The following is an 11,463-nucleotide window of genomic DNA, read 5'->3' as shown; positions in this document are numbered from 1 at the left end:
AGACTACCAAGTTTTTTTGTTTTTATCTGTGGGACACAAGCTCCACATGGACTCACCACAGCAGCAGTGTCAGCACTGGGAGGCCTTACAGTTTCAGACAGACTGTAGTTCCCCCTAAACAAGCTCAGGCTACCTTTCTGAGCAGGATTAAAAAAACACACCCTTCAGTCTCCACCAGCCCAGTGAGTTTGGGATTGATGTTTATAAACTGTGCCCCGCAGCAGCATCACTGGCCTGGGCAGTTGGGACAATAGTGAAAGATGTTTTGTTATTACATTTTCCCATATAGGTCTGTAATTTAATCTTCCTAAAAATATATATGTTTTCAATACGAATGTATGTGATCATTTGGTGACTGAGAACATTTTGAACAAGTATTTATTTTAACACATTTCAATGTCAAACATTTTATAAGATGATGTTAGTCATAGATTAAATGTGCAAACCACATTGAATGAAGCAACATATCGTCATAGACATAAAAAGTTCATAAAAAGTGATTTCAATGATTATCAGATTTAATAATATGTGATTCTGATTTTATGTCTTGTTTTCCACTTAATATATTTCTCAAACTCTTTCCAAAATGCAATACAATGTTGTCAAACTAAATTCTAATAAATTAACATTTTTGTATGGACATTTAAATGCACCTTTATTTTGAAAATACCAAAAAGCATGATGTCATCGGACCGCGACAAACCATAAATTGATAGAATTGCATGCAACGCATTTGTAAACACTACTTGAAATGTCGGTTTTACTTACATGTTTTGATATTTTACGTTCGCCGGCTTCTTCTAGGACGAGGCTCCCTGTTTGCCGGTTGATTCGATGTTTTTCTCGGAGTCTTAAAGCACTGTCTGGGCCCAGCTGCAGCCGAAAAAGAGCCCTGAAGTCCGGGCTTCTCTCCTGTCAGCCGTTGTCTCAGCCGTTATTACCGTCAGACATCAGAAGCAGAGGATTCTTCTCTTCACTGAGGGTCAGGAGTGACGCAATTGGAAAGATCGAGTCAAAACAATACCAGCTCGTTTACACATGCAAGGTACGACTTTCACCCGCATTGGGCCCTGCACATTTAACTGTATGTATTCAACCATGCTCATATACCGATACAGACATATGATCATGGTTATTTATTTTTACCTTTTTTTTCTAAGAAAATTACATTTATATTCATACTGTTAATACATATTTATTTGCACATATTTATAGTTGTTTTTAATTAATGTTAATATCCCTGTGTTTATTCTCAACTTATTCAAACACTGTTTGGTTGTGTTGGGTCTATTTTTCTATGTCATGGACTGTCTGAGTCATATTCCTGACATGAAGGCTTTTAATTTTTTTAAATGATATCTTTTAATTTTGTAATACCAGTGTCCTACATACAATATAGTTTCAGTAAAATAACAAGCGTATCAGTAACAAAACATCATTTAAGACCCAACAAGTACTCATTATGCATGGTTTTGGAATTTAAACTGTATTTTCAATTTAGATATCATTCTTATATAATGTTAATACAGTTAAATTTAGTAACACTTAATAGTATATAAAATACAGTACAATGTGCATATTTTTTTCAGCATTAACATCATGATTAATATCCTTACACTCAATATATGGCCCTGTATATTCTTACATTTGTATTGTTTTAAAATATTATATAATATAGTATATTGTGCATGATTTGACTTAACTTACTATATTTATATAATGTTTTGGATTTATTTTTTAATGTGCCAGGGGTTTTTCAATTTAAAATAATACAAATTCATTTATCTGTTTGTTTATATTTGAATTAAAGATAGGAATATATAAAGTAACTTAAGTTATCAAATATGTGTTGTGGGGTAAAATGTGCACTAACCTTCTGTAGTGTACAATGTAGTATAAAATAGAAATACTAAATTACATTTACACCTGCAGAATTAGTGTTTGGTTTTGTATGGTATGTAAAAGTTGATTTATATTGACAGTGACAGATGATATGCATATATTCATACAAAAATGAATCCTTTTGCAGGTTTGCTCTACCAGGTCCACAAAGACGATATCGAAGCTGGCCTATCAGAAAGGTGTTGTGATCGTGACATGTCCGGGATGTGAGAACCACCACATCATCGCTGATAACCTGTGCTGGTTCTCCGACCTGGAAGGGAAGAGGTTGGTGCTGCTGCTCTTCTTAACATTTAGTTATAAGATTAAAATAAACTCAAAGACTTGACATATTGTTTGGTCATGAAATTGTACCTAAAGTCATAGAAATCCATTAGCCAATATGTGAAGGAACTCTGGATTATTATTTTAGGGTAAAACCATTCTGATAAAAATATAATATAATATGAAAATGATGATGCATGTGTAAACGTACCAGTCAATAAACCTGATTCTGAGAAGACTTGTGATTTCAGCTGTGACACTTGAGTTAAATAATCAACGTGTTACTGCACTCTGGTGGTCAAATTCTGTAATGGCAACTCTCTGTAAATTACCCCAAAAATATTTGAATTTCTACAATAATATAAATAGTTAGTTCTTTTACAAAGTACAAGGATCTGTTATAGACGGCTATTAAGTTTAAACAGAGTTTTCAGTTGCATAGAAATCAAAATTCAGGCGCCCTATCCGTTAAAAATGCACTTCAGAAATGGACATTTTTGATACATATTGAAGTCACCCATGTAGTGTTTTTTTTTTTTTTTTACCTTTAAGGAACATCGAGGAAATCCTTGCTGCCAAAGGAGAGACTGTGAGGAGGGTTGATGGGAGTTCTGCTTTTGAGATCGTGGTGGATGAATCTGGGAAAGAAAAGTCACACTGTGAAGACGACACAGAAAAATCAGACCCAGAAAAATAATAATAATGCTACGTTTATTCTATACATGTATATTGGGAGATCTGTTATTTTGAATTCTATAATAAAAGCAATCTTTTTTATTTTTTTTTAATGCTAATATATTCTTTGTTTTGGTTTCTATGATTCTGCCAGAATTGCAACCCGATCAGAGTCACATGTATGTTCCAGTACTGATTTAAAAAAAAATTATATGCAGTGTTATAAACCTAGGTAGGAAGTCATTCAGAGTTGGGGGTGCTGAGTGACGTCATCCGGTGACGATGACGTCACACCAAACGCAGCGCAACGGAGCAAAAAATGAGCTAGATTCAATATTATGCTACAGGAAACAAAAATATCACGATTATGTAAAAGTAGAAATTAATGTTTTTATTTTGAAAAGTACAAAGTTGAAAATAAAAATGATTAATTTACTACGTCAGTGTTGCAATAGTCTTTCACCAGGGGGCGCTTGCAGCACCCTGAGCACCCCCTACTTCCCAGCGTCCCTGGGTATATTATACAATATTAGATTGTATATGTACATTTCCAAATTGTTTATAGGTTAAAACTAAATCATACTTAATCTTTATTACAATTTACAAAAATGTTATCTTTTATGTGATACAATACTAAATGCAGTTACGCTCCAAAACTGTCAAGTGTTGACGCTTCATGTTGAGTCCTCGCGAGAAACTGCACTTTATTATTGAAACATCGCTATGTTATCGCGAGAACAGTGCGTTGTTATTGCTTCAGAAAGCATAGTAAACACTTAGCCGGGCTGTCTACATATCTGCAGTCTTCTTGAACTTCTGGACTGCGATGGAGGTTTTAGGAGCCCTAGATGAAGCAGAAAGACCCCGCCATTGTCCCTTCTTAATAGGGGTCAGTGGAGGAACAGCTAGCGGCAAGGTCAGTATCTTTTTGCAGCCAGAGGACTACGGATATTAGCATCCCTATTAGCTTAGCTTAGCAACATTAGCATTTGTCAAACTGTCAGAGCAGCTGGCACGCCCCCGTTGCTCAGTTTCGTTTCCTAATCTCATATATATAGCAACTATAATAACATAACTGCCCTGCTTATATTTGATAACTCTACTTTTTTTTTTTTTTACCTTTTAGCCTCAAATAGCTAACTAGCTGCTGTAAATAATTTGTCAATTCCCTCGCAGTGCCAAATCAGCTGATAAACATTAAGGTCACTGGAGACACTGGTAGATTTTCCGGGAAACTGCCAACTACAACATGCATTTTGAATTGTTCATTGATAGTTACATCTATTTAATGCGGCATTATGATTGACATAAATAAAAATACACTTCATGTCAGTTCAGCCTTTTCTGATCATGCAATTACAATTGGGGAAACATGATCCCCGTCTGGGGTGAGAACAGGTGTCAGACAAGAAGAAACTTCGTGCCCAGTTCTTATCTTTATATCGATCATGCAAACAGTTAAAACCTGCAATAGTGGTTGCATGATTGAAAGTAAAGAAGCACCAGATGTTAGATGACCTTATATTCCTAAGGGCTGCAACCAACTATTATTTTCATTATAAAAAAGACATACATCTTAACAAAAAGATAAAGCCAAAACCCATATTCACTTTATCATTATATAAAAAAGACAAAAGAAGTAATCACCATATTTTAAAGGCTGAAAACCCAATTTCTGCCATTAAATTGTGATTATTCTTCAACTAATTGTAAAGACTCTAGTCCATGTAAAATCATGCTATCTTATTGTGCTTTAGCATGTACTGTCCGCTCTGTCATCTGGACCCTGAGTCTGTACTAAAGTTTGGAATGTGTTGGTCTACCAAAGTCGACAGTGTGCGCCAAGATCATGGAGCTGCTGGGCCAGAACAAGGTGGACCACCGCCAGAGGAAGGTGGCCATCATCAGCCAGGACAGCTTCTACAGAGTGCTGACGGCAGAGCAGAAGGGCAAAGCGTTGAAGGGCCAGTACAACTTTGATCATCCAGGTAGGGCTAAAAGTAATAATACACCCTTAATTGTCCCACAGAGGGGACATTTGCATTCTGCATTTGACCCATCCTAGTGTTAGGAGCAGTGGGCTGCCATTATGTACGGGGCCCAGGGGAAAGGTGGTATTTTTATTTTTGTTAACTGTAACTGACATTTAAAATCATTATTTTTTCAGCCTTTATGAAATATCAGTGTAGCAATCACATAAATGCCAGCTGAGGAAATAATTACAGCTAAAGATACAATCGGAGGATGAAACCCTCTTTATTAGTCACATACATGCACACAGCAGAGCACACACAGTGAAATTAGTCCTCTGCATTTAACCCATCCTAGTACTAGGAGCAGTGGGCAGCTATTGTGCAGCGCCCAGGGAGCAATCGGGAGGGGGGATTGGAGGTGTCCGGTGCCTTGCTCAAGGGCACCACAGCAGGGCCCAGGACAGTGAACTGGGACCTCTCCACGTAGCAGTCCACTTTCCATATTTCAAGTCTGTTCGGGGACTTGAACCGGCGACCCTACGATTCCCAGTCCAAGCCCCTACTGAGCCACTCCTGGACAACTACCTATGAATAAACAAATAAAATACTCACTAATTTGCAGAGGGAGGAATCCCTATGACGGCATGAATTAAATCATCGCCTCCGCTTCAAGATGCCTCCTGTATGGAGAAACCAGTCTCATGCTCGGGTGGTCTTTTGGCCCATTCGTCCAGACAAACAGACTTCAAATCTTGAAGGTTCTGTGGGTCTCTTCTATGAACTCTGATCCTTAGTTTTTTCCATAGATTTCCTTTTGAAAAATCAAATTGAGTTTCCTTGGCTGTGTTTGGGATCATTGTCTTGCTGGAAGGTCGTTTCATCTTCATCATCCTGGTAGATGGCAGCAGATTTTTTATCAAAAATCTCTAGGTACATTTTTCCATTCATCCTTCCTTCAATGATATGAAGTTTGCCAGTGCCAGATGCTGAGAAATAGCCCAGCACCATAATGTTCCAACTTCCAAACTTCACTGTTGGTATGGTGTTTCTGGGGTGATGTGCAGTGCCATCTGATCTCCAAACAGGATGTGTATTATGGCATCCAAAGAGTTCAATTTTGGACTCATCTGACCAGACTATATTCTCCCAGTATTTCACAGGCGTGTCTAAATGTTGTGCAGCAAACTTTAAACAAGCTTCAACATGCTCTTTCTTCAGCAATGGAGTCTTGCGTGGTGAGCGTGCACAGGCCATGGCGGTTGAGTGCATTACTTATTGTGTTCTTTGAAACAATTGTACCTGCTGATTCCAGGTCTTTCTGAAGGTCTCCACAAGTGGTCCTTATCTATTGGACAACTCTTCTGGTAATTCTTTTCACTCCTGTCAGAAATCTTGCGAGGAGCACCTGGTCGTGGCTGGTTTATGGTGAAGTGATGCTCCAACAGTGCTCACTGGAACATTCAGAAGTTTAGAACTCCTTCTGTAATGCCATCAGTATGTTTTGCAGCTATAAGGTCTTGAGAGCTCTTTGCTTTTCCCCATCATGAGATGTTTCTTGTGAGTCCTTGGTACTGAGGCGCCATTGGGGCTGAACCAGCTGATATTAATTAGCACCTTCAAGGGGCAGGAATGCTATCTGATTACTGATAGATCTTGGCTGGTGTCTTGACTTTCCATGCCTTTTGCCCTTCCCTTTCCTCATGTGTTCTATACTTTTTCCTTGTGTCATTCCATTTTATTACACACAACTTAATTTTTGGACGTATTTGTTTTGGTTTCTTTGCATGTGTGGATTGCATGGGTTTTTTCTGACAGCTGGTAAATATTTCTTGTCAATAGCACCTTGAGAAATATATTTACTGAGAAAAATGGTGACGTGTTCAATACCTATTTTACCTGCTGTATATCTGGGAGATTTTTGAGGCTTTATATTCCAGATTTCTTTGGATCCCTGAAAGAGAAAAGGTGCTTATTGTTTTTAAATGCTGCTGTTTCCGTTTGTCTTGCAGAAGCTTTTGATACCGACTTAATGTACCAAACCTTGACGGACATCGCAGCTGGAAAAGTGGTTGAGGTGCCAACGTATGACTTCGTAACTCATTCCAGGTAAGAAGGAAGCATCTCACATTGGTTGGCCCCCATGAGGAATCTTTTTCATAATTCCCTTCAACACTGGATGTGTTTTTTTCAGATTGGAAGACAGGATCAAAGTTTACCCGGCAGACGTGGTCCTCTTTGAGGGGATCCTCGTCTTCTACCCACAGAAAGTGCGTGATATGTTTCACATGAAGCTTTTCGTGGACACAGATTCAGACGTCAGACTGTCTCGCAGAGGTATTAAAGTCTTCCTCATGCATTATTCCAGATGTGGGCCACCACTGTTTATCCATAATGAAAAAATGACCTGATTTACCTACAGTTTTGCGAGACATGACCAGAGGGAGGGATCTGGAACAGATTCTCATGCAGTACACAACATTTGTCAAGCCTGCCTTTGAAGAGTTTTGTTTGCCTGTAAGTATGAGTATGGTTTAACAACAACAGAAATAAGGGCCACTATAGGTGCATACAATAATACAGGGCTGCTTGAGGGGGCAATATATAAAAAAGAAACTCAAATTTCCTAAAAATTTGACGGACAGTTGTGAAGTATTCCACAAAGGCCGTTAAACCCATGTACAAATTAAAACGTGACATAAGTAAGATCTTTAACTAGAATATATTGCAAAAGGAAATGAATAAAATGGTAAAACTACACAGGTATCAATTCATTTTTGTAAAGTAATGTACTAAATCTGAAGATTTACAGGTAAACCATTTGGATCCTAAAGCCATACATTTGCAACGATTTACATTTCATTTTGACGTGTTTTTTTTGTCAAGGAACCACGTTACTCACTTTAAAAAGTTGGCGAAAATATATCACACAAATCACGCATGTTATCTCAGAATGTCTAATCTTGTTTTTCAGTAAAGGTATCCCCCTTCCCTGGTTCTCCAGTCACTTTTTTCACCCTCCCCCATTTCCTGATGCTTGTCTCTGAATGTATGCACATGTTGCGATGTCTTACTGTCAGCAACACGTTTGTGTTTCTCTCAGACAAAGAAATATGCAGATGTCATCATTCCACGGGGCGTTGACAACATGGGTACGTATATTTTCCCCTGATTATTTTCTGCTAGCTTCTCCAGCATGCATGCTTGACAGATTCTCTCCCACCAGTGGCCATCAACCTCATCGTGCAGCACATCCAAGACATCCTGAACGGCGAGCTCTGCAAATGGCAGCGAGCCTCTGCCACCGGCTACACACGGGCCTTCAAAAGGGCCATATCTGAGCCGGGGGACCTGGAGAACGGAGTCGCCAATCCTGCGGGGAAGAGAGTCCTGCTGGAGCCCAGCTGCCGGCCCCACTGAGACCTCACTGGAGTACGGATGTTTCCAGACTGTGGACAAGAGCTTCGAGATAGGATTGCTGCTACTGATTTGTGCACGATGGGTCACACTCTCTCTGCAGAGTTTTTAAAAAGAATACCCACAATCCCACGGTGCACACATACAGTGCTGCAACCACTCCAAGATTTCATTGTAATTAATGCTGCATAACCAATATGCTCCAATATGCTTCTAGATGATGCTTTCACATGTAGCAGTCTTCCATGATAATGTGTTCAGTGTTGGCTGTGGTCCAGAGGATCAGTTACTGAGGGGGGAGAGCTGCAACTAAAGACTATTTTAAATATCGATTTATCTGCAGATTATTTTATATATTTAATCTATAAAATGTCAGAAAATAGTGAAAAAATGTCCCTTCCAGTTTTTATAAATCCAAGTTATATCTTTAAAGGTCTTCTTTTGTCAGTTTAAAGCCCAAAGATATTTACTTTAATATGATAGACAAAAGTAGGACATATCACCAACGAATTTTAGCATAAGAAGGTCCGAAACAAATATCACAGAAGTTGCAGATTATTTTTCTGATGGGTTAGTCGTCTCAAAGTTGCAGCTCTGGTAGGAAGAGTTTTTGAATATTTAATTTCCGTTATGTTTGCACACTTTGATGTCTTTATTTATATCAGCTTTTTTGTTGCTCAATTTCAGAGTGTATTTAAATGATATTCACAATAACCGGTTATCCTGCTGTTTCCCTATTTGTTTTAATTTATTTAAATCAAAATCATAGTAGCGTTAAACTGAGTGCTTCCTGTCAATTCCTCACAGTTGAATACAAGCCTTAATTTTTTTTAAAGTTCATTTTGCACTGCCCACTCTTTACAACAATAAATGGAAAAGTGTAAGTCCTTTTGAACCAGGAAGTGATGTTTGTGACCCCCACGCTGTGTATAGAAACAAAGCTGTTGTTTTATTGGAGTTCGAGAGCACAGTGTGATGTGTTGGGTTTTCGACCATCATCCCAAAAAAAGGAATCCAAATGATTTACTACAGCACATTTTTGAATGACACACACACAAGTCACAAGGACTTCCGTCGCACACAAACACTCGTTCACACACCGACGTGACCGGGACATGATTGTGACTGCCGGAAGGATCTCTACACGTGAGCACGGCACACGATGATTCAGTATGACATTACATAGATCACAGCATCTTTAGTAATTTAACTTTTTTGTGGTTTTTGCTTTGCTTTTTTTGAGTGCACATACGTATGGCACTTTGGGAGAAGCTAAGCTCTTCTCATAAGCATAAACATCCTTTTTAAGAACAAAAGGAGCACTGTATATAATACATATCATAACCATACATGATTCTTACACAAAATGTTTCCAAAAACTCAGGTTCCAGTCTGTGATGGCCATCCTCTGAGTTTAAACGCCCTCAGAAGACTCGTGTTTACAGCCTGCGCTTCTGTCCCAGTTCTCTGCTCTCGAGGGGAAACTCATAAGTCAATGCAGAAGATGACCGATAATGGCACATACATAAAAGGAAGAGGAAGGAGAATCTTGGGAAAAAAATGGACCATTCAGCTCATTCTCACGAAAACAGAGAGACCAGGGAGCGGACTTTGGTTATTTCCGTCTCCCTGTCCGCTCTGTGTGACTCCTCCTCGGCTTCCTCTCTGAATCTCTCCCCCGTCAGAGTCACAGTAATCCCAATTTATAATCTCCCCGAGCAGCAGAGTTTTGTAAACCTCCGCCACGCTTCCGTAGTTTGTTCTGCAATGAGTCTTCCATTAGCTTCCTTTCGTCTCTCTGTCTCTCAGTCTGTAGTAAAGTGGAATTAGTGTTATGAAGCACAGTTGGAGGTCAGTTTCGGGCGGCCCCCAGGGGCCCTAGGTCTTCTCCTCGCGCTCTGTCTTGCGCCTGGTGATGTTCCTGGGTTTGATCTTCAGCGACAGCTCCCACAGCGCCTCCTCTGCCAGGTGGTCGCTGAAGTCGTTGAAGAAGCACACGATGTCTTCGTTGCGCTTAAGCTCATAATGCCTGAGAGGAGAGGGGGGGAGGAGGTTTGATTAAAGAGAAAACAAACAGCTCGTGTGGAGACGGCAGCGATGCTTTAGATTAAAATTTAATGCAAAACAAATTGTGTTTCCTGCCGGTGGTGAACCAGTGATGGCAGTCATTACTGTGATTGATGTTAGCTAAGCTTTCAGACCCTCCATCACAAGAGGATGTGCATCTTTTCATCATGCTGTGAACTTATCCCTGCGGACTCACACTTGCTGGAAGCGCCGCATGCTGTCCAGGATGTTGAACTGCTGCCAGCGTTTGGAGAAATTCACTTTCCCCTCGATGAGGTCGGGGTTCCCAAGGTGGACGAAGGTCAGGTCCTGCAGGATGAGACCCCTGGGAGGACGAAGGGCGGTGTGAATGTGTGGCTTTCGGCTAAAGACATTTGTATGAGTTTATGGTTCGTTCACTCACAGGTACGGGATGCAGGGGGGCTCCACCTCCGCCAGAGCGGCTCGGTACGCTCTGAAGGACGAGGAGCTGTCGATCAACGTGCAATACTCCTCCAACCCCTGAGAGGAACGGGATGGAGATTATTACGATACTTTGCTGTAGCTTGTAATTATTAGCACAGATTCTGAGAACTACAACACTAGTATCAAGAATGTGTACCCAAAAGGGTTAGAGAAGATTGTGGAGGAGCTCAAGCCGTCTGATAAGATATAATATTAAAGAAGAAATAACAATTGGACTATTTTTCATCATATACTTCTATAAAGTCAGCTGTAAGAGCTGGACAATGTTGCATCAAAGTGTGTAAAACAAGTAACTAGATAAATGTTGGAATCACAAAAATAAATGGCTAAACAAGTAGTTACAAAACAGGAATGGATAAATATTTGAAATAGAAATGTAGAATTAATGGATAAACAGATGCTAAATTTAACAAATATGTGAGCTAAAAGCAGCAGCAACAGAACAGTTAAATAAAATGAACAGATAGGGATTTAGAGAGTTGAATAGTAAGCTCTGAATGAATACAAAAACTGTTGAAATAGTTTGATAAAAATAATTAATAATAATAATAATAATCTGAATTGTGCACATGCAGATTATTTTTATTTAAATTCCTGGTATGTGTTAAAATACTTGGCAATAAACCGTTTCTGATTCTGATAACAGGAAAATATGTGAAGTAGTTAGCTAAATGTAGCAGATTGAAATACTAAGCTGATATAA

The 11,463-nt window shown here is 39.3% G+C and overlaps 2 protein-coding genes across 8 annotated transcripts in view; one reads left to right on the top strand and one right to left on the bottom strand.

Moving 5' to 3' along the window:
• Positions 1-3,552: 3,552 nt before the first annotated feature.
• uck1 (uridine-cytidine kinase 1) lies at positions 3,553-9,123 on the top strand. The gene is made up of 7 exons (XM_063889239.1): positions 3,553-3,757; positions 4,670-4,829; positions 6,824-6,920; positions 7,006-7,148; positions 7,234-7,328; positions 7,915-7,963; positions 8,038-9,123. Exons 1-7 carry the CDS (start codon positions 3,668-3,670, stop codon positions 8,229-8,231), a joined length of 828 nt encoding a protein of 275 aa, XP_063745309.1. The 5' UTR covers positions 3,553-3,667; the 3' UTR covers positions 8,232-9,123.
• A 33-nt stretch (positions 9,124-9,156) lies between these two features.
• rapgef1b (Rap guanine nucleotide exchange factor (GEF) 1b) overlaps positions 9,157-11,463 on the bottom strand; it is a 59,334-nt gene continuing 57,027 nt past the window's right edge. For all 7 annotated transcript variants that reach the window (XM_063889234.1, XM_063889232.1, XM_063889235.1 and 4 more), the window contains 3 exons: positions 10,699-10,796; positions 10,492-10,620; positions 9,157-10,257 (listed from right to left, as the gene is read on the bottom strand). In XM_063889234.1, coding sequence (XP_063745304.1) covers positions 10,107-10,257; positions 10,492-10,620; positions 10,699-10,796 — 378 coding nt within the window. In that variant the 3' untranslated portion in view covers positions 9,157-10,106. The remainder of the gene's footprint in view (positions 10,258-10,491; positions 10,621-10,698; positions 10,797-11,463) is intronic.

This window comes from Eleginops maclovinus, chromosome 8 (genome assembly GCF_036324505.1).
Source record: "Eleginops maclovinus isolate JMC-PN-2008 ecotype Puerto Natales chromosome 8, JC_Emac_rtc_rv5, whole genome shotgun sequence".
Classification (NCBI taxonomy): Eukaryota; Metazoa; Chordata; class Actinopteri; order Perciformes; family Eleginopidae; genus Eleginops; species Eleginops maclovinus.
Note: the sequence above shows the minus strand (reverse complement) of the source record. Positions and strands in the feature narration are given on the sequence as shown.

Coding starts and splice junctions, on each gene's coding strand:
- uck1 (XM_063889239.1), top strand. CDS start 3,668: ATGGAGGTTTTAGGAGCCCTAGATGAAGCAGAAAGACCCCGCCATTGT. Junction 7,329..7,914: donor TTGAAGAGTTTTGTTTGCCT/GTAAGTATGAGT, acceptor TGTTTCTCTCAG/ACAAAGAAATATGCAGATGT. Junction 7,964..8,037: donor ACGGGGCGTTGACAACATGG/GTACGTATATTT, acceptor CTCTCCCACCAG/TGGCCATCAACCTCATCGTG.